Raw genomic sequence first — 23,294 nt, 5'->3', positions numbered from 1 at the left:
TTGATCTTGGTAGAATTTGAACTCATAGCAAAGCTGGATGAAATGTCATTAAGCATTTTACCCAGCATGCTAATGATTCTGCCAGCTCACCACAATAATAATAATAATCCTTTCTACGATAGGCAGAAGGCCTGAAATTTTGTGGAGATGGATAGTTGATTACATCAACCCCAGTACTCAACTGGTACTTATTTTATCAACCCTGAAAGGATGAAAGGCAAAGTCGACCTCTGCAGCATTTGAACTCAGAATGAAAAGACAGACAAAATGGTGATAAGCATTTTGTCCAGCATGCTAACGATTCTACAAGCTCACTACCTTAGTTATAATAATTTCTATCATAGGCACACAATTTCGAAATTCTCTGTGGTGAGTATCAGTCAAAATCATCAGCACCAATATTTGACTGGTGCTTAACCCCAATAAGATTTGACTGGTGTATCAACCCCAATACGATGAAAAGCAAGGTTAATCAAGGTAGTATTTGAACCCAGACCATAAAGAACCAAAACAAATACTACTTCTAGTACAGGCACATGCAGAAAGGTACCATCGATGTAATTAACCCAGTACCTGACTAGTACTTATTTTATTCACTCAAGAGAATGAAGCAAAGTTAACCCCAGCCGGGCTTCATTCAACTAAGAATACAAAAGAATGCAACTAAATACCACTAAACACTGAGTCTGCTGCACTATTGATTCTAATAATAATTCATTTTAACAAAAGCGCAGGTATCATTATAGAGTCTGGTGAATTGCTCTCTTTTCCACCACCAAATCTAATAATGCTATTTGTTAACCCAAGAGAAATAAAAAAGCAAAGCTGAGATTTGAACAGAAATACAAGAAGTTGTCAAAAACAAAACTCCTAATTAAATATAGATTATTTAAAAATTTTAAGAAATCACATATTTCATTGGTATCTCTACCTGTTCAAGTAAAGCTGACTAAAGCTAAGCTTGCATTATGCACACTATCACCTATCCATTCCCCGCCACCACATGCCAACGTTGGCATCCCTCCAGTAAAGTCATGTCTGCCTGTTCTGTTTTTAATAAAAACTGCCAAAATGTTGAGTGCTTGTCACTTTACAATTAATCGCCTCATAATTACTGGACATGATAAGAGTTAAGATGTTACACTGTGTGTGTGTGTATTCACCTGTGTGAACAGTCATGTATGTGAGTACTCATACATAGGTGTGTGTAATTAATCATATGTTTTCATGTGTCTGTGTTTATATATATATATATATATATATATATATATATATATATATATGCATGTTTTCAGCAGCAGCATTTTGTGCCTGTTTTTCCATGCTGGCATGGATTGAACACATTTTCTGAAACAATGCTTTTCCAACCAGATGTCCTTACTGTCATCAACCCTTTTAATATGCAGTGTACCCATTCTAAAACCAGGATACACACATTAAATTCAGTTATAATACAAGCATACAGTCACTTGATATCCTTGTTTATGCAATTTTATGGCAGAGGAAGGAACTCCATTTTGCCTTAGATGTTATTCAACCAAAGGTAAACCTTGATTGAGCAAAGGTTTCCCAGCAATTGCAACTCCATTTTATTTACTGTAATAATATATATAGGATTGCATGCTGGGCAAAATGCTTAGAAGTATTTTGTGTCTTCATGTTCTGAGTTCAAATTCCATCAAGGTTAAATTTGCCATTCATCCTTTCAAGGCCGATAAATTATATACCAATTGTGTACTGGGGTTGATCTAATCGATTGACCTCCTCCCCCAAAATTTTGGACCTTGTGCCTAGAGTAGGAAAGAATAATGTAAATAGGACTACATCATACAGTAGATTCTTCTCTTTGATATCAGAGATTTGCTTGCTATTTTTAGAAGACCACACATAAACTCATACTTGACTACAGAATATGCTCCACACAACCTAAAAACAATCTAAAGACATCTTCATGACATCATCAAGATCATAATAACTGTTTCAAATTTTGGTACAAGGCCTGCAATTTTAAGGGAAGTGGATAGGTTGATTAAATCAACCTCAGAGCTTAATTGGTACTTATTTTATCTACCCACAAAAGGATAAAACGCTAAGTTGATCTCAGTGGTATTTGAACTCACAGTGTAAGAAGAAATGCTACTAAGCATTTTGTCCAATGTGCTGACAATCCTGCAAGCTTGACACAAATGACAATAATAATGGTGATGAGAACACCATAATAATTAGCATTGTCATGGTAATAATGATCATAATTATAATGACACCTGATAATTATAATGTCTATTTTACACCATCTTGACATGAGAAGGACAGATCAGAAATACAAGATCTCTCTATTAAATTTATCCCAGATACAGTCATCTCATGTCAAGGTCAGCAGTTTTAGATCTAACCTAATTACTTCATCCTAGGACTAATTCGATGGCAGGTATACTCAACCATTAAAATACAGAATCAATTTTACTACCTGATAAATATGTGATCCTTCTTTGACAATAACTGATGAGTATTGGCTACATTCTGTGTGTTTTCTCTTTGTTTCGTTTGTTTATCCTTATGTGTGTGTTTTTTTTAACACATACACACACACCAACAATTCACCTATTTACAATACATACCACACTAGTGAACACATGTTTACAACATACACCAATCAACAGCTTTAATCCCCTACATAGATGACAATTATCCCGAGGGAAATCAGTCTGTTTTTTCTTCTCAAAAGTAAACAACTCTAAGCTCTGCCAACTACTGACCTATTACTCCCAATATTTCCAAGACATTGGAAACATTTTGTAGACAATCCTAATTTCATCACCTTGAATCTCTCCCTACATCAGCAATTATCAACACTATCATAGACCCACAATTATTGGAGAACTTCTCTACTGTGTCTCTTGCCACTGAGAGCTTCAACAAAAGCAATTTTGTTGACACTTGGCATCAACAAAGCTCTTGACCATATCTTCATCTGTTTGGTCTACTGGATTAGAAACTTCCTTTAAGAGCACACAATTGCCAGCAAATCTCTCTTAAGCCACAACACTTCAGTTATGATCCCATCAGTCTTTCCTTTGCACATTAATCATCTACTTACTGCCACTTCAAACAGGCAGATCTTAAGCAGATAATGCCATTCTTCACTCCTTTACTCAACTTTCCATGCAAAAACAAGCACCATACACAGGCCAACATAAATCCCTCACCTCCAACATATAGTTTCCACAAATAAAAACTGTGAGATCATTCTTCAATGGAGACATAACCATGTAACTCACAACAGAACATAAGCTATATATATATATATATCATCAATTACTATATACAGGGTGATCATAGAAAAGCAGAAAATTCATGAAATGCTGATAGTTAAACATTTAGTCAGTGCCTGAGTCAGATTTTCACTATTGAAAAGAACAATAGTTTGTCTCTGAAAGTCTGACAGCTGTTTCCTTCCACAGCCTTCTTCCATGATGTGGGGTTCACTCAGAAACAAATGAGATCAATGCTTGTTATGATTGTGTTCATTTCATAACAGAAACAATAAATCAGAAACCATCTATCATACAGTTTATTGATGATTTAACTAATACTCGTTAGTTCTGCCTTCAAATTTTCCACTTTTCTAGCAACCACCCTGTATATATCATCATCTTTTAACACACATCTTCCCTGTTGGCATGGGTTATATATTTTTTTTTTAATCAGCAGAAATTACAAAGTGATTCAAGAGTTTCATGTATGTCACAAGAGTTTCATGTATGTCACCTATTTATACGTGTATGTGTGTGAATGTTTAGTAGGTGTTGAATTCACAACTGTGAGATCATGGGTTCGATTCCAAGACAAGGCATTGCACTGTGTTCTTGAGCAAAGCGTTTCATTTCACGTTGCTCTGCAATCATTTCTGACATGTGACACCCAGTTGCACCTGTACAGGTAATATCAATTTGATGGAGGGAGTGAACTTATGTCTACACAAACATCTTATCACTATAAGCAAATCATCTGTGGAGTAGTTGTTTGGTAAGAAATTGTCGAACCCTCATACATCATCTAACAACAGGAGAGTCCATTATTATATACACATTGTTATCATTTAGCCCCAGGTTAGCCCTTCTCAAACACACCAATGATTATATACAATCCTATGAGGACCACCGGATTGTTTATTCAGACAGTACATCCACAACTACGTTATCTAATGTATACTTCCCTGTTTGAAAATAGAAAAGGTGTAAGTTAGGGGATTTGTCAGCTATTTCTTGCAGACTGAGCTACCATGTAACAACAGCCTCATCAGCTTGTATTTTTTTTCATTGCACAGGTAGTTTTTATGAAATTTATGATTATACAAAATTAGTGTTTTATGATGATAAATGTGGTATCCCCAAGTGCTCTAAGTATATTTTTGAAGTGCTTCTCTTCCTTCAATACATCTTTTAGTGTAAATAGGCATAGGGGTGGCTGTGTGGTAAGTAGTCTGCTTACAAACCACATGGTTCCAGGTTCAGTCCAACTGTGTGGCACCTTGGGCAAGTGTCTTCTACTATAGCCTCGGGCCAACCAAAGCTTTGTGAGTAGATTTGGTAGACGGAAATTCAAAGAAGCCCATCAATATATATGTATATATATATATGTGTGTGTGTGTAGATGTTTGTATGTCTGTGTTTGTCCCCCCAACATCACTTGACAACCGATGCTGGTGTGTTTACGTCCCCATAACTTAGCGGTTCGGCAAAAAAGACCGATAGAATATGTACTACGCTTACAAAGAATAATTCCTGGGGTTGATTTGCTCAACTAAAGGCAGTGCTCCAGCATGACCACAGTCAAATGATTGAAACAAGTAAAAGAGAGTATGAATATTGTATGAGATTCTTAGTATTTTATGCTTCTTGCACATATGTATGGTATGTTGTTGAGTGTGATGGTTGGTTGTGTTTGATGTTCTCTAGTATTACTGGTAGGACACATAATGAGGATGGATTTGGTAGGTAGTAATTTAGTCAGGTTGATTTTATAATTTTGAGCAGTTATCCAGCTGTTTCTGTGAAATTGTAATAGGATGTAACTGTGATGTTGTAAACAGATGAGACCATGTGTAAATTTTATGGAGCTATTAGAAATTATGTTATAAAAACACATATATACACACACACACACACACACAAAAAAAAAAGAAAGAGTGAGCAGATGAATCTTTGCAGTATTCTATTCAGCATGTTACAAATTTTAGATTTGGTGTTATGCACACCAAAGGGTTGGTGACCTGCAATGTAGTTTACCAGCTTACCATGTACTGTTCTTAAGGTGTTTGTATTTGCTTTACAAGTATGTAGCTTTAGTCGATACTAATGGTAGGTAGCTAGCTAGTTTCCTGTTTGTTTTTGTTGTTGGAGTTGTCATAGATTATTTTTGTGAAGTGTGTTATGTACCATGGTAGTATAAATCAAATTGGAGAAAGAATGTTTGCGTTGATTGATTTTTGCAAGTGTGCATATGAGGGTGGTTGATGGGGATCATGGAATTGCTATATTTCTGCCTGGTTGAGAATTTGGCAGTGTCGGTATGACTAGCTGGAGACAATGGTCATCATCATCATCTAACCATCCATTTTCTATGCTGGCATTGTTTAGATGGTCCAACAGGATCTAATAAATCAAAGGACCATGCCATACTCCAATATCTACCTTGGCATGGTTTCTGCACCTTCATCAGCATCACCATCATCGTTTAACGTCCGTTTTCCATGCTAGCATGGGTTGGACGGTTCGACCAAGGTCTGGGAAGCCAGAAGGCTGCACCAGGTTCCAGTCTGATCTGGCAGTGTTTCTATAGCTGGATACCCTTCTTAACGCTAACCACTCTGTGAGTGTAGTGGGTGCTTTTTACGTGCCACCGGCACAGGGATCACAACTACTATTTCCATTGATTTTTGATGTTGATGTACTTGACTCAATAGATCTCCTCAAGTACAGGGTTGAAACAGTGTTTCTTTACTTGCCACCTGCACAGGAGTCAGTCCAGTAGCACTGGCAACGGCCAGGTGCCAGTCATAGAATTTGGTTCAATTTTGATTTCACTTGCCCCAACAGGTCTTCGCAAGCAGAGTTTAGTGTCCAATGAAGGGAGGTTGACATGGGTGCCAGTCGTCGGATGTGGTTCGATTTTGAATTCAATTTCGATTTCACTTGCCTCAACAGGTCTTCACAAGCAGAGTTTTGTGTCCAAAGAAGGAAAGTTATACATAAGTGGGCTGGCTACATCCCTGGCAAAGGCCACAGGTTATGGACTCACTTGTCCTGCCGGGTCTTCTAATGTACAGCATATTTCCAAAGGTCTCGGTCATTAGTCATTGCCTCGGTGAGGCCTTATGTTCAAAGGTCGTGCTTCACCACCTCGTCCCAGGTTTTCCTGGGTCTACCTCTAGCGGTTCCCTCAACCGCTAGAGAGTGGCACTTTTTCACACACCTTTTTCATGCCCTTCTTAATGTCAACCATTTCACAAAATGTACTGGGTACCTTTTCAGAGCACCAGCACAAGTGACCAAAAGAAATAAATAAAATAAAATAAAATCCTTGACTGGTTGAGACTAGTTGCTGAGAGATTAATGCATGATTGAAGGGATAGAAATAGGTGTGTTGCTGAAGAGAAAATATATTGCTAATCTGCATTACATAAGGGTGAGTGGGAGTAATTGGAAGTGGAACAGAAAAGAAAGATAAAGATAATGGTGATAAGGTATTATAGCATACCCTCAAGGTAGAAAGTGAATAGAAAAGAGAGCGGGGACAGAAGATCAGGAAGTATAGGTGGGTAAAGTTTGCAAGAGTATGGGAGAAGAGTGACAGACATTTACTGAACAGGGTTAGGGCTGAATGTACTGAATAGTGAACAACGAAAATGCTTAACTATGGTGAACAGTGAACGAGAGAGACTGATGACCAAGGGTAAACAGTGAGTGAGGGGAGATAGTGGTGAATAGTGAATGATGGTGAATGGTAAACTAGAGTGAAAGGTGAACAACAGTTCATGGTGAACATGTGCTAATGGTGAACACGGATGAGTATAATTCTTTGATAATGTTACTTGTCTGTCTCAAGAATACAACATAATAGTGCAAGTAATAAACTTTAAGCCTGTGGCTATGGGGTCAATGATTGTCAAGTGTATTAACCTCACAGCTATTGTGCATTTCAAGTAACAAAACAATAACAAACAAACCAAAATATTAAACAAAACAAAAGAAACTGAACTACAAATGTAGAAGATAATGCACTCCATGTTGGCTACAGCTAGTAGCTCATCAGACATACCTTACGTCTCCTCTTCTAAACATTTTGATGTTACCACCCCAATTCACTTACCAAATCTCACTCTTGCCCTGAGGCTACAAAACATCGCCTCAATTTCAAGCCAATGAGGTGTAGCATCTAAGTTAGGGGTTGTAAATCCCTTACCCACAGTGAAATTTCACCTGCATTTAATTTTAAAATTGCCCACTAACAAAATCTCTATAAATTCATATGAAACAAAATAATTCAAGCCTTAAGACCAAAACAGTCATTTAATCCAAATTACATAATAATGAAATTATAAAATTAAAGAATGATTATTTTTCGTAGCACAGGTTTTATACACATGCAATTCTCTCCCACGACTAAAAAGTTTCTGTACACCAGCTCTAAATACTCCACTCAAATAACACCCACCTACCTTAAAAGAAGGTAAGATGCACTGGATAATTTAGTCCAAGACACACTGTGGTCACAGTTCAAATGCTTTTGATTATAAGTTTACAATGTCAAAAATATACTGGTGTTCCAACAGAGAGGAAAAGAACAAAACTTTCTACATTGCCACACTGTATTCCACATGATGATCTATCTTGTTTGAGTACACAATATGGTCCTCCACTAGACATGGACAAAGCATATCTAGAACAATGGACATGCTGATCACACATAGTCATTCAACAAAATATCCTGTATGTGATAGTAGTAGCCAAATACTACTACCAAATAGAAGCCAAATATCAGCTGGCAATAGTAGCCAAATCTCACTCAAATCTTAAAAAAAGAAGGGCATGTAGGATAATGTAGATCTAGATGCTCCCATCATCATTATCATCTTCCTTATTGCTTTTATGCCGGCTTTTCCAGGCTAGCATGGGTTTTTAGGTAGGGCTATAAGACCTGTTGCCCTTCTTGATGCAAAAACTTTTAGCTTCTACTTATAGCATGTAAATTCTAAATCCAGGATACACACTTTGCCTGAAAAAGAATAGATGGGATGGTCACAACTGGAACACCTTCAATCACAAGTTTATCCAATTAGGCAGACCTAATACTAAATACTATTAAGGAAAATCTGTTAAATGGGGACAGACTTGGAGCCAAACAAAAGTAATTATGTAATTATAATAACAAAATGTGAAAACAAGGTAAAATAGCAAATAAAGAAATTTTAATAATCCTTACCTTTCTTCGTTCATCTAACAGTGAGAATAAGGCATTCACTTCAACTAAGTGAATTTTCTGTAAAGACAAAATAGACAAGAGAAATATAAGGAAATGAAAATATACATTATGCTGGATGTCTGTATGTGTGTGTAAATGTGTTGTGCATTTGCACACACAGACCCTAAATACTTATACACACACAAACACATATACACAAAACTGCATCATGTGCTGTTCCAGTTTTTTGAATAATTATTTATTTCAGTTATTATTATCATTATTACGGTGGTGAGCTGGTAGACTCATTAGCACATCAGACAAAATGCTTAGCAGCACTTCTCCTTAAGTTCCAAGCTGAAATCTCACCACAGTCAACTTTGCCTGTCATCCCTTTAGAGTCAACAAAATAAAGTATCAGTCAAATACTGGGATTGCTGTTATCAACTAACCTGCCTTCTACTAAAATTAAAGGCCTTGTTCAAAACTTTGAAATTATTATTATTATTTTTAAGGCAATGAGTTGATAGGGTTGTTAGCACGTCAACTTTGCCTCCATCACCCCTGGGTGATGATCTGTCCAGCATAGAAGCGCCCCCCCACCAAGGAGCCTGCACTGCTGATATAGCTTTTAGGGTCGTTGAGGCACACCACAATAACAACTGGGCCTTGTAGTAGCATTCCATACTTAAGTTACTTTTAAACCAAAACCCAACATTCCAAGATGTAATAGTTTCCAATATTAGTTGAGGTTCATTAGCTGTTGCACTCAAAAGTTGTCAACTGATTTTGTAGGCTGAATGCAAAATGAGCCACAAACTTATCTTGAAGCACTGGATCAGACACTGGGGCACATAAGATAAACTAGCAACATCATGGGTACCCTACCATCTGCTACTTGCAGATGATTTCTACCTCCTATCTGCCTATAATTTGTAAGGACACACCAGTAGGTGAGCTCAATGCCTGCCTCAAAGCTTCATCTCAAGAAATTAGGTATGACTTTGTTAAGACGTATGTTACCCAAAACATACTTTTTGAGTTCATCCACTGATTATCGTTTATTATAGTTTTGGGCTAACCAATACCTTGTAAATGGATTTGGTGGATGGAAACTGAAAGAAGCTCTGTGTATGTGTGTGTGCATGTGAGTGTGTATGTGTGTATGTATATGTGAGTATATGTTTGTGTCTCCTTATCTTGACATAGCACGATAGTTGTGAATATCATATAAACAATGACATTTATTCCCAATAGTCTGCAATAAACATCTCTGACCATAAGGAAATATTACCATGCTTGGAAACGATAAGGGTTGGTAATAGAAGAGCATTCTACAATAGAAAATCTTCCTCAATAAACTCTGTCCAACCCATGATGCATGGAAAAGGGAACAGTAAAACAATGACGATGTATTTTCTTGCAAGATAGTTCATTATGCATAAATCTTTGAATTCTTTGGTAAAAATGCTCTGAACTAAATTTTTTTTTTTTTTTTTTTTTTTTGATGGCACTCTGTCAGTTACGATAAGGGTTCCAGTTGATCCAATCATAGAACAGCCTGCTCATGAAATTAACATGTAAGTGGCTGAGCACTCCACAGAGACACATACCCTTAACAGAACTCTCAGGGAGTTTCAGCATGATACAGAGTGTGACAAGGCTGGCCCTTTGAATTATAGATACTACTTTTTTTGCCAGCTGAGTGGACAGGAGCAACATGAAATAAAGTATCTTGCTCAAGGACACAATGCATCGCCAGGAATTGAACTCGTGACCTTACAATCATAAGCCAAATATCCTAACCACTAAGCCATGCACCTTCACTTACTGGTGAATTACTTCAGTTTAAAATTCCCAGAACTCTTCTGGAATTCCATCATATCAGTTAATCCTAATGTAAAGGCACTTCATTTTTCTTAGAAATCTATATACCACCAGACTTTGCAAATGGGACTTGCTTGATAGTGAAGAAAATGCTTCTGCCTATCAAAGAAGCATCAGTTTTCACAAATTGTGCTAAGAACAAGGGGGTTTTCATTCAAAAAATTCCTTTGTTATGGATGGATGAATATCATGAAATCACAAGGACAAAGTACCAAAGTCACTGGAATCAATTTGAAATCACGTTGCTTTCCCCTTCAGTAATTTTATGCTGCTTCTTTACTAGAGTAGAAAATTACATTTTTTTTTTTCTGTAACTCCTGACTGAAAAAAACTAAGAATACTGAATAATCCCAAGTATCACAGCAGATACTGGAAAATGTTACTGATTAGAAATGCAATTGATTCAAAGTAAATATGTAAGATAGAACGGTTTATTTAATAAAATAATGTTTTTCCCAGAAAATAAAACAGAAAAAAAAAAATTAGGAATAAAACATTATTTTTGGTTCTGTGTTTGTTTATATTTGCACATGTTTATAAAGCTCAACTTGAACGACCTTCTGAATTGCTTGCATGCAACAATTCTGAATGAATCAACATTTCCATACTAAATAAAGAATTTTCAGCACCTTTTTAAAGCAATCTATCCAAAACATAATAAATTCATTTGATTGTATTTATTTTAGGTATTAATAAACCCTGGCAAGGCCGGGTGCTGCAGCTAAGTACATGTATGCATACAAACACATACATACAGGAACACAAATGCACATGCATTGTTGCACACATACACAAACATTCACTTACAAAGCTAAGGCTTTGTAAACAGGTGGTATGGTGGTGGTGGTGGTGGGGTGAATTATTCCAGTTTTATTACTGGAACAGTCTCTCAAAAGCAGAAAGTGAAGCACAAAGTTGAACCTAGTGGAGGGGGGGAAAAAAATCAAACCTTGTAATGCACTTAATTCAGTGTCCTTAACATATTTTTATACATCTCTGTGCATTCATTTTCCAACAAAAGTTGTGAGTGATATAAAAACATGAAAGACTTAAAATAAAATGAAAAGAAAATTAGTCACTCTTTATTAAGGCTGAATCTAGATTAAATTTTGTATATTTGGGATAATTTAAACAACCAATAACCAAGGAAGAATATGGTGCATTAAACTCTCTTGATACCAATCTGTCCAGACCACCCCTCATTCTATGATACAAGTTCCTTCTTTAAAGTGATCTAAATTAAAATCTTTCATTAAAATTTCATGTTAATTTATACTCCAAACACCAGCTTAATAAGTTATTTTACTAAATTTTTCATTATTTTAAAAATTAATTGAAATAAACGCAGTGTATTTCAACAGAAATATGCTAACAAAAATAGCTAACACACTAATATAGTTTTCAAAGAAACTTGTAACATAGTAATTCCTCTCCTTAATCACCATACCCTCTTGAATATGTCACAAACTGCAGTTTTATATACTTCTTACAAAGTAAGCTAGTATTTTAATAAAAAAAAAAAAAAGTAATGTTACTAAAAGTTCAATCCTTTTAAATCTAAATTATATAAGATTACATAATGATAGAAATCTGAGACTAAGCAAAGAGAGGGAATACAACATCGAAAAACCGAAATTATGCCCTCTATGTAGCATTTGCCTGTAACGAAACATCATTCAAACCAATGTCACAAATTACAACAAAAAAAAAGAAAAAAGAAAAGAAACATCAAACTAACAAGCAGCTCACTTAAAACCCACCTTAACCAACAATTAAATTGTTTCCAATATTACTCCAAAATAAAAAGTACAATAACAACAAAGGTATTATTGTACTTTTCATAGGAAAACCTAGAGGTGTAATCTTTGTTTAGCAGAGAAATTCCACATGCTGTATCACTGAAGATACCAACCTGAAACTGAAAGTTTCAGGTAATATCCAACAACAGATTTTTTTTTTTTATATTGATAAATGAAAAACATTCTGATTAGTTACAGACATACAACCACAGTTGGTAGATGTGGAATACACTATTACTGCTTTCATTCACAAATGTTTGAAATCCACCAAGGGTTCCAGATATTTACATGAATATGCACCTGGGTCTTTGCTTGCAAGCTTCCATGCACAAACACATACACACTCAGCTTCCTTATATACGAACCTGCCTGGACCAAAGTAAAACTGAACTTGGATTTGTGGAGAATCAATGTAGCTCCTTAATTCATAAGCCACAAATACTTATGAAAATTCCACTGCATATTCTACAGAACTCTTGAATTATCTCTCTCCTATATTCCTAAACATTCTTCTTCTTCTTTCCCTCCCACCTTTCTTTATTAAAGTGCTATAAGTTTGTTACAAACCTCCTTTCCATCTTCACTGAACATTCTCCAATCTCTTGAATTTGTCTCTTATTTTCATTAACACTCTTGCACTTTCTCTCTTACATCTCTTTATAACACTATAAATCTAATACAAACTTATATTTTCCACTGCATATCTATGGTCTTTTGAATTACTTTTGTCTCCTACATTCGCCAACACTTTCACTTTCTCTTTTACAATGTTCTATTTTCTTAAACACTCTCATACTTTCTCTCTTACCACTTTTTAACAACATCCTTGGAAATAGTTTATCTTTTCTTAATACCCCACCATCTTTGCAAATGTTACACTTATTAAAATTTTTCAGCTACTAATATCTCACCATTTTACAGTATGAAAAATCAACAGATGAACACCAACAACTGCAAATCTGTACTGAGCTAAATTGAAGCTAACAAAATGCAAAAGATGCATTGAAATTGGCAAATCAAAGAACGTCATCACTTTCTTCAAGCATGGAACATGACTGATGGATTACTGCCAAACAACCTAATAATGGCACCCTAGAAAACTACAGTTTCCATAGGTCTATGGCACAAATTGAGTACTTACTAGTACTTGTGACGGCGTTCATCCAAGGTGGGTTGAACGGGCTTCTTCTCTGGTCCTGACGGCATCCCGAACTATGGTGGCCCACGCTCAACGGTCCTGAGCGAGGTCACTGGAGATAGTGAGCCATTCGCGGTTCCATTTGCGCAGACCAACCACCTGTGGACCTGAGAGTTCGGAGAGGGCCTCCTTTATCGTCATTGCCCAGGTCTTCAGCTGCCTGCCCGTGCGTTTGCACCAGTTGGGATGTGGAGGTGGGAGGAGGACATCGCAAATCAGCTCACCCTCTGGACGCCGTGCTGCATGACCAAACCACCTTAAGCACCGTTGTAGAAGCATTGAAGGGAGGGGCCGGAGATTCAGGTGATGACAAAGACTGGCTGTAGGAACCTGATCAATGCATCGGCAGCAAAGAATGCAGCGGAGACAGTCATTGTCGAACACCTATAGCCTTCGCTGATCGACTACACTCAAAGGCCATGTTTCACAACCATAGAGGAGGATAGTACGAATGACGGCCTGGTAGATTTGCTCTTTGGTCACCGAGGAGATCTCTCTTCTGTCCCACAGGCACCGCTGAAGGCACACAAATGCAAAATAAAAATTGAGTGAAAAAGACAGGAGTTCATATGCTCCTATGCACTTGACAAGCTACATCTTTACCTCCTACACAGCATTATGAAAGAAACAAACAAAGTGGTCAATAACGACCCCACATGTCATGAAACCCAGGAAGGTCAAACAGATGACATCAAAAAAAAAACCCACCACAAATGCTACCTGTCCTAAAAACAATACTGAAAGCAGCAATGGCTCTAATGATAGCAGTAAAAAAAAGAACTGTAGTGAACAAGAGATGGGGAAATGGGCGAGAAAAAGAGATGTCCTCAAGCTCAAAAATAAAGCAAAAACAAAAACACCAGTAAGTAAAACAAGCAAACAAAAGGACAGAAACTGACAGAGCCAGGATTGTCTGTAAATTCTATTTAAATGGCACCTGCTGGCATGAAGAAAAAGGAACAAATTGCAGCTTTGTCCATCCCAAGCTTTATCAGAACAATCAGGGTAACCTCCCAAAACAAATCCAGCAAGAACACAGAAGAGGGAAATCATTGAACATGGACCATCTGGCTAGTATTAAACCAACAGGGAAAAACAGGTCTCATAAGAATAAGAAAAGGAATTGACACATACCCTCAGCACCCCTCAAAAAGCAATATGCAGAGGTTGTATGAACTGCAGCTATCAAGCAGCAGGCTGTTTTGAACATGTCCCAGAAGATAGTGCAGCAACTGACATGAATGCAAAAGCCATGCATTTGAATACACAAGACTGCCACAGGTGATGGACCCAGGATGGCCAACACTAACACTAGTAACACCTACCCAGATATTGCATCCATATTCCTACTAAACATTGGAAGTCTACTACAACTCAGTAACAGAGGTAAAATTTTCCATCTGGAAGAGCTTGCTGCATGCAATCAAGCAATATGCATGGTACTTATAGAAACACAACTAACTTCTATATATGTACCAGGGTGGCATAAGAGAAAGAAGCCATGGAGAAGTTGCTGTATACATCTGCAAAGGTGTCACACCCCTTGTAGTGCTGTCCTACTCAAACTAAGTTTGTGACAACTTAATAATACATATAAAGCAAATTGATGTAGCTGTATGCACAACATATTGTCCACTAAATACTTCAAAATATGATGGTAAATTTGAGGATAGCCTCAGACACATAGAAGAGGTATTGACAGACCTGAACCAACACATTAATATACTTCTGGGTGACATCAACACCCCAAATGTTAAGTGGCCTGAAGGCCACACCCTTTCTGAGATGTCACTGCATGAAAAACAAGCATATAGAATCTTTACTTGAACTTTTTAATATGCTGTTCATGCAACAAATGATAATCCAGCCAACCAGGAGTAACAAGATCTTGGATCTCTGCTTCACAAATAATGTGAAACTTATCCATAATGTGAAGGCGATGCCAACAGCACTCTCAGATCACAACATTGCTGAATAATATATGGTCCTAGGCAAACTGCTGGCATCTACCCTATCAGAAAAACTCAAGCCATATCCAACTTCAATTTCAATAAAGCAAGATGGAAATCATTTCACAGAGATCCCTCTATTCAGATACTTCTCCAGAATTTCTTTGCAAGTGGTGAACTTCCAAAAAAGCTAAAAGAACGCATTATATGCTCTATCCTCAAAGGTGGGAGCAGAGCAGAAGCTAAGAGCTACAAGTCAATCCCTCTTCTTTACATGTGAGTAAAATCATGAAACGAATCATCAGAAAGAAACTGATAATGTTCCTAGAAGAAAATTAATTACTGAACAATACACAGCATGGTTTCTTGTCTAGTAAGAAGCTGCTCCATACAGCTCTTACAGTACTGTGACTGGGTTTCGAAACAGCTGCTTGACCATTCAGATGTCAATGTGATATATCTTGACTTTGCAAAGACCTTTGACAAGGTAGATCATGGCATAATATGTCACAAGCTGTGAGACCTTAGCATGACTGTAAACTAGGAGAGTGGCTGCATGACTTCTAAAAGACAAAAGTCAAGCAGTTGTAGTCAATTGTGCCCTCTCTGAGGAAATGCAAATTCTAAGTGGCATTCCCCAGGGAACCGTCTTGGGGCCATTACTGCTTATAACAGCTCACTTCAACACGCCCATAGTCACTCAAACAGCGACAGACTAAAAATTGCAATGCCAATGATACAAAATTACCACATGCAACAAAAAATCCAGACAGCGCTGCAAGTTTACAGCAGGACCTGAATGCAATATACAAGTGGGCAGATGTAAGTAACATGCAATTTGCACTACACACCTAAAAACAATGGGAGACGCTTTTGCAGTAAGAAAAAAAAAGGAGTTTGAAAATTTATGAAATTTTTCAACACCCCTCCCTCACTCAGTACTGATTATAGCAATTTTTATTTTTTTGCACTTCACACTTTAAAATGACAGGAGAAGCCTTGAAGGTTTAAAAAAGAAAAAAATTGGAAATCAGTGGTCACCATAACAATCCCCACTTCCTTTATTTTTAAACAGAAAATGAAATTCAATTTAAAAACAATAGTGAATTTTTTTTTAATTTCTTCATTAACAACTCCCCACCCCCATAAACCCAAAAATTTCAGCTACAGACAGTCTTAATCTGCAATTTGTTTCTGTTTATAATTTCAAAATAATTTTCAGACAGAAAGGTGTGCAATTTAAGGGAGATTTAGTTGTTGTTTCTAGTACATCCCAAAACCACAAAAAGTTTACCATGAGAAAAATCGATGTACTTTTTCACACTTGTATTCATATAGTATGTATTTGTGTGTGTGTGTATATATGTATGTATATATATATATATATATATATATATATATATCAGTAATCTAAGCCTGAATGTGACAATTTCTGTTAGAGGCCCATGGAACTAAGTTGCAAGTAGCCTAATCAAACCATTTTAGGTAAGACATACACACATATATACACACATAAATACAACATTTGTGATTCAGTTATTCAAAATAATTTCAGCAAAATGTTACAGTAGTTTAAGGTTTGATCATTTTTACCCAATCAGAAAACAGGGTCCATGTGTAATAAGCTGTCATTAAATGAAAGTAAACATTAAAAGTTTTAAACAAAATGAGAGCAACGTGTTTGAGATAATACATACAGAGAGAGAGTGATAAAGAGTGTGATAAATAATAGAGATAGATAGATTCATGGTAACAGTTAGAGAGTAGGAGAGCTGTCGATCTAAAAGTTGAGTTGTTTCTCATAGCAAATTACATTTTTTTTTACTACAATTTATGGATGACCTTTCCATTGGGATGCAAATTTCGAAAATCAAATTCGTTTTTGTTGAGGACACTGTTTCAGAGCCTTTTGGGACTAAGCACACATACCCTTGTATTTATATAGTATGTATGTATATAGAGTATGTACCATATGTATGTATGTGTGTATATATATATATATATATATATATAATATATATATATATATCAGTAATCTAAGCCTGAATGTGACAATTTCTGTTAGAGGCCCATGGAACTAAGTTGCAAGTAGCCTAATCAAACCATTTTAGGTAAGACATACACACATATATACACACATAAATACAACATTTGTGATTCAGTTATTCAAAATAATTTCAGCAAAATGTTACAGTAGTTTAAGGTTTGATCATTTTTACCCAATCAGAAAACAGGGTCCATGTGTAATAAGCTGTCATTAAATGAAAGTAAACATTAAAAGTTTTAAACAAAATGAGAGCAACGTGTTTGAGATAATACATACAGAGAGAGAGTGATAAAGAGTGTGATAAATAATAGAGATAGATAGATTCATGGTAACAGTTAGAGAGTAGGAGAGCTGTCGATCTAAAAGTTGAGTTGTTTCTCATAGCAAATTACATTTTTTTTTTACTACAATTTATGGATGACCTTTCCATTGGGATGCAAATTTCGAAAATCAAATTCGTTTTTGTTGAGGACACTGTTTCAGAGCCTTTTGGGACTAAGCACACATACCCTTGTATTTATATAGTATGTATGTATATAGAGTATGTACCATATGTATGTATGTGTGTGTATATATATATATATATATATATATATATATATATATCAGTAATCTAAACTTGAAAGTGACAATTTTTGTTAGAGGGCCATGGAACTAAGTCGCAAGGCACCTAATCAAACCATTTTAGGTAATGCATACACACATATATACACGCATACATACATTTAAATATATATTCTACAGAAAATAAAAGAATTCACAAATGCAGGAAGGCTGTGAAGACATCTTAGAAAATCGGGTAAATACCCTATATCCAAATTTCTAAGCTCTCTACACAACTTGCTTATGTTTGTGAATTCCTTTATTTTTCTGTAGAATATCAACACATGCTTTATAAGTTTGTTTACAAAATATATGTGTGTGTATACATATATATATATACGGGCACAGCATGACTGTGTGGTAAGAAGCTTGCTTCCTAACCACATGGTTCCAGGTTCAGTCCCACTGCGTGGAACCTTGTGCAAATGTCTTCTACTAGAGACTCGGGCCAACCAAAGCCTTGTGAGTGGATTTGGTAGATGGGAACTGAAAGAAGCCCATCGTATATGTGCGAGTGTGTGTACGCGTGTGTTTGCCCACACCACCATTGCTTGACAACCGATGTTAGTGTTTACATCCCCATAACTTAGCAGTTCAGCAAAAGAGACCGATAGAATAAGTACTAGGCTTACAAAGAATAAGTCCTGAGGTCGGTTTGCTCGACTAAAGGCGGTGCTCCAGCATGGCTGCAGTCAAATGACTGAAACAAATAATATATATATATATGTATATATATATTTGTTGAAATGGAAAGATGAATTATCTTGTTATGGATTATTCAAAAGATTAACCGATACCTGGGTAGCAAAAATCACAGCAGAAAAAAACGGTTGGAGATATGATCATATGGTGTTGCAACCGTGCGTTGGCGCGGATAATTGAAGTTTAATATAATTAGTGAATGGAAGAAATGGAGTTGAACGAAGATTGTACAGAATTCCATTTATTACATTCTACACATGTATCAAAGGCCACAATTTTCCAAATTCTCATTAAATAAGGATACCATATTGCAGCTTTCTCTTCAGGAAAAACCAGGAATTACGTTGTCAGAACAAAACAAAACAAAGGCGCAGCAAAGCAATTCGAACGAGGACGCTCCTTAAGAGCCCATGGGTAAAATCATTTTACCCATGGGCTCTTAAGGAGCGTCCTCGTTCGAATTGCTTTGCTGCGCCTTTGTTTTGTTTTGTTCTGACAACGTAATTCCTGGTTTTTCCTGAAGAGAAAGCTGCAATATGGTATCCTTATTTAATGAGAATTTGGAAAATTGTGGCCTTTGAAACATGTGTAGAATGTAATAAATGGAATTCTGTACAATCTTCGTTCAACTCCATTTCTTCCATTCACTAATTATATCTCTCTTTATATAAACGGCAGTTTGTCTGTGTGTGTTTCTGTGTGTCTGTTTGGTTGTACCCTCACTCTGACCACGGCTTTCAACCGATTCTGATGAAACTTGACACACACATAGCCCAATGTCATAATTCAAAACTAACGCAGCGAAAATTTTGAAAAGTTCCCCCAGTTCTGAAAAAAATCGATAAATTCGACATGGGGTCGAGAATCAGAAACACAAACCACAGACTGTCTAGGGGACGCAACTCCACCTTTTTAACTCTCAAAAAAATTTACCATAATTTTTTTCCCATTTTTTTGCTATATTTTGGCTATAACTATCTAAAAATGCTTTATAGTTATTTCCCTTACAAACCCGAGCGATACTGCTAGTATATATATATATATATATATATATATATATTATATATATATATACACACCCACATACAAACACATATACACATACAGACACACTTACATGTATATACCATCATCATCATTTCTAATGTTCAATCTTCCTTGTTTGCATGGGTCAGATAGAAATCGTTGAGGAAACATGAAAAGTGAACATTAAATGACGATGCAATTGTTACATTATAACAAGGATGTGCAAGGCAACTACTTACATGTTCCTGCTCTATATTCTTCAGTTCTTCTGTACAGTCGGTGTCTTTATACATCTGCCGCACCATTTCTTGCTGCCTACAATATCATCATCATCATCAAGACAATTAGAACCACGCAAAACAAATTACAAAGCAACAAAAAAAATGTGCTGTTCTCAATGTTTACCTTTTCTTAAAACCAACGCTAACAACAAAAAACACAACCATTACAATAATATTTTAACATCACATCCCAGCCTCATGTATATGAGCTACTATAAGAACACCTATGTGGTCAACTGAAATGCTAAAGTAGCAGTCAAAACTCTTTCAAATTACCCTTGTCTTTCAATAAATAGAACAGAAGAGATAATATATAATCATCATCATTTAAATTTTGTTTTTCATGCTGGAACTAATGTGGCAGAGGACTGAACCAAGTTCCAATGTTTGTTTTAGCATGGTCGCTTTGGCTTGGTTGGATAACCTTCCTAACCCTAACCACTTTGCAAATTGTACTGGGAGTGTTTTACATGGCACCAGCACTTGTGAGATTGCCAAGTATATATGTGTGTACATGATGTGTTTGTGTGTACACACACACATTAAAAAAAAATACATGTATACACATACATATACATAGGTGCGTGCATGCGTATGTGAGTATATATATATATATATATATACATATATACCCTGTACAGATATATATATATATATATATATTACATATGATTTAACTGAACACAAGGCATCCGTTTTCAAGTGTGTGTGTATGTATATATGTATATATATATATATATATATATATAATATATATATATATATATATATATATATATCATCATTTAACGTCCGTTCTCCATGCTAGCATGGGTTGGACGGTTCGACCGGGGATCTGGGAGGCCAGAAGGCTGCACCAGGCTCCAGTCTTATCTGGCAATGTTTCTACAGCTGGATGCCCTTCCTAACGCCAACCACTCCGTGAGTGTAGTGGGTGCTTTTTACGTGCCACCTGCACAGGTGCCAGGTGAGGCTGGCAACGGCCACGGTTGGATTGGTGTATTTTATGTGCCACTGGCTAGGAAGCCAGTCGAGGCGGTGCTGGCATCGGCCACGAGTCGGATAGTGCTTTTTACGTACCACCAGACCAGAGATCCTGGCCGGTTCAATTCGATTTCGATTTCACTTGCCCCAACATGTCTTCGCAAGCAAAGGGGGTTGGCATGGGTGCCTGTCGTACGGTCGGATTGGTGTATTTTACGTGCCACCGGCACGGAAGCCAGTGGAGGCGGCGCTGGCATCGGCCACGAGTCGGAATGTGCTTTTTACGTACCACCAGACCAGGGATCCTGGCTGCTTCAATTCGATTTCGATTTCACTTTCGCTTGCCCCAACATGTCTTCGCAAGCAAAGGGGGTTGGCATGGGTGCCTGTCGTCGGATGAGGTTCTATATCGACTTCGCTTGCCTCAACAGGTCTTTGTGTCCAAGGGAGGAAAGGCATTCATAGCCACACACACACACACACATAGAAACACACACAAATTTGTTCATTATATCTCCCCACCTCAAGCATTCTCCCCATCTCTCACTCACTCATAATTCTTGCAACTTCCATCCACCCACAGGCCCTGTTCACCTGTCCTCACTCCTGCTCACTGTCAATCTAGCCACTTCCACAAACTCTTCCACAATAAGAAAAGCCATCAAGTCCCTCTACAGCAAGAAACCTGTTCTGTCCTCTCATATTCTAACACCTCATCTCCTAACATAAAGTTGCCCCATTCTATACTGTAGCCCCACTTTGCAAGCTGCATGGCAACCTCACAAGTGCTGGTGCCATGGAAAAAAGCATCCAGTATACTCTGTAAGGTAGTCGGCACTAGCAAAGGCATTCAGCCATAGAAACCATGCATGCTAAAGCAGGTAGTGTAGCATGATGTAATCCTCAGACCCACTGGATCCTGTCAAACTGTCCTACCCATGTCATTGATGATCTTGGTGATATCTATATCTACATTTATATACACACATACACCCACCATTGATATACATATTCATATACAAACATGTATACATATACATGTTTACACAAATATATACACATGCACACATACATAGATAGGGATAGCTGTGTAAAGAAGTGCCAATCTCTGATTGAGGAGGGAACCTGTGGAAGGAGTGGACCCAGGAAGACATGGGTAAGGTGGTGAAATATGACCTTTGGTTGTTGAGCCTCATGGCAGCAACAATAGGTGACTGAGACTTCTAAAAGTTTGCTGTGCGTGAGAATACACAGAAATTCAGATAGGGTACCCTTGGCAGAGCAGTAAACCGATTCTGATGAATGTTGAAGTTGATACCATCTAATAGAATATATGTATGTGCATGTGTGTACATATACACATATATACCCCCCCACACACACACACTCTCTCTCTCTCTCTCTCTCTCTCTCATATATATATATATTTGATTGAATGAATATTCCAATCCTTTTAGTAAAATGCCACATGCTTCAGACAGCTCCACCATTCTTTGCTATACACTGCAGTCTCATGCTGTAACACGAGTCCCCTTCATGCAGTCCACCAAGAAAAGCAAGTCAATTCTGCATCCACCCAGCCCTTAAAGATGTGAACACAGGCTTTGGACCTAAATAACATGGTCAAAATATTGCAGTTTTTACCATCTGACAATCGCCACCAGATTCTGGTCTGCTTCCACCTCTCTTGAGATTTCACCATTCTTTTTATAGGCCATCCAGCTGCTCTGCTGAGCTCACATGTAGCATGTCATATTATACACTCTCAGTTACTTGATATTGGCCACTCTTAAGATCCTTGTTTCATATTCACGCAATACTACTGGCAAAGACCTCTTCTTACATTCTAATCTTTCTGCACCTTCCAGTGTCTGAATACAAACACTGAGGCAATGCCTGATAGTATAAGATAAGCACTTGGGAGGAAAGAAGCTTAAGAGCACAGCTAACTAATAACAATTCGTGGATAAAGAACAATACTAACCTTTTAGCATTCAGATTACTTTATTAAATGTAACATTTATTCACATTGTTTTGAATTAATCATGCATTATCTCTTAGCTACAAGATTTTGATGCGATGATTGTTTATTTTTAGAATTAGGTTGAAGGATAGGTGTGAGAGGTTGGATCCAATCAGTTAAAAATTACTGGATCTATTCAGCTTAAATCCTAATGGGTTAATGACCATATCATCAGCGTTATCATCATCATTTTAACGTCCACTTTTCTATGCTTGATAGAGTTTACCGAGGCAGATTTTCTATAGCCTGATGCCCTTACTGCCACCAACCCTTACTTGTTTCCAAGCAATGTAATATTACTCCATAGCCAGACATTTATTCAGAGAATACTG

At 37.0% G+C, this 23,294-nt stretch overlaps 1 protein-coding gene across 1 annotated transcript in view; it reads right to left on the bottom strand.

Annotated features, from left to right (window-relative positions):
- LOC115212065 (E3 ubiquitin-protein ligase CHIP-like) overlaps positions 1–23,294 on the bottom strand; it is a 99,063-nt gene that overhangs the window by 26,613 nt on the left and 49,156 nt on the right. Inside the window, exons 4-5 of the mRNA XM_029780872.2 lie at positions 19,914–19,989; positions 8,485–8,541 (exon numbers count right to left, since the gene is read on the bottom strand). Coding sequence (XP_029636732.1) covers positions 8,485–8,541; positions 19,914–19,989 — 133 coding nt within the window. The remainder of the gene's footprint in view (positions 1–8,484; positions 8,542–19,913; positions 19,990–23,294) is intronic.

This window comes from Octopus sinensis, linkage group LG5 (genome assembly GCF_006345805.1).
Source record: "Octopus sinensis linkage group LG5, ASM634580v1, whole genome shotgun sequence".
NCBI classification, from domain to species: Eukaryota; Metazoa; Mollusca; class Cephalopoda; order Octopoda; family Octopodidae; genus Octopus; species Octopus sinensis.
The sequence above is the reverse complement of the archived record's forward strand: the minus strand, read 5'-3'. Positions and strand labels throughout refer to the sequence as shown.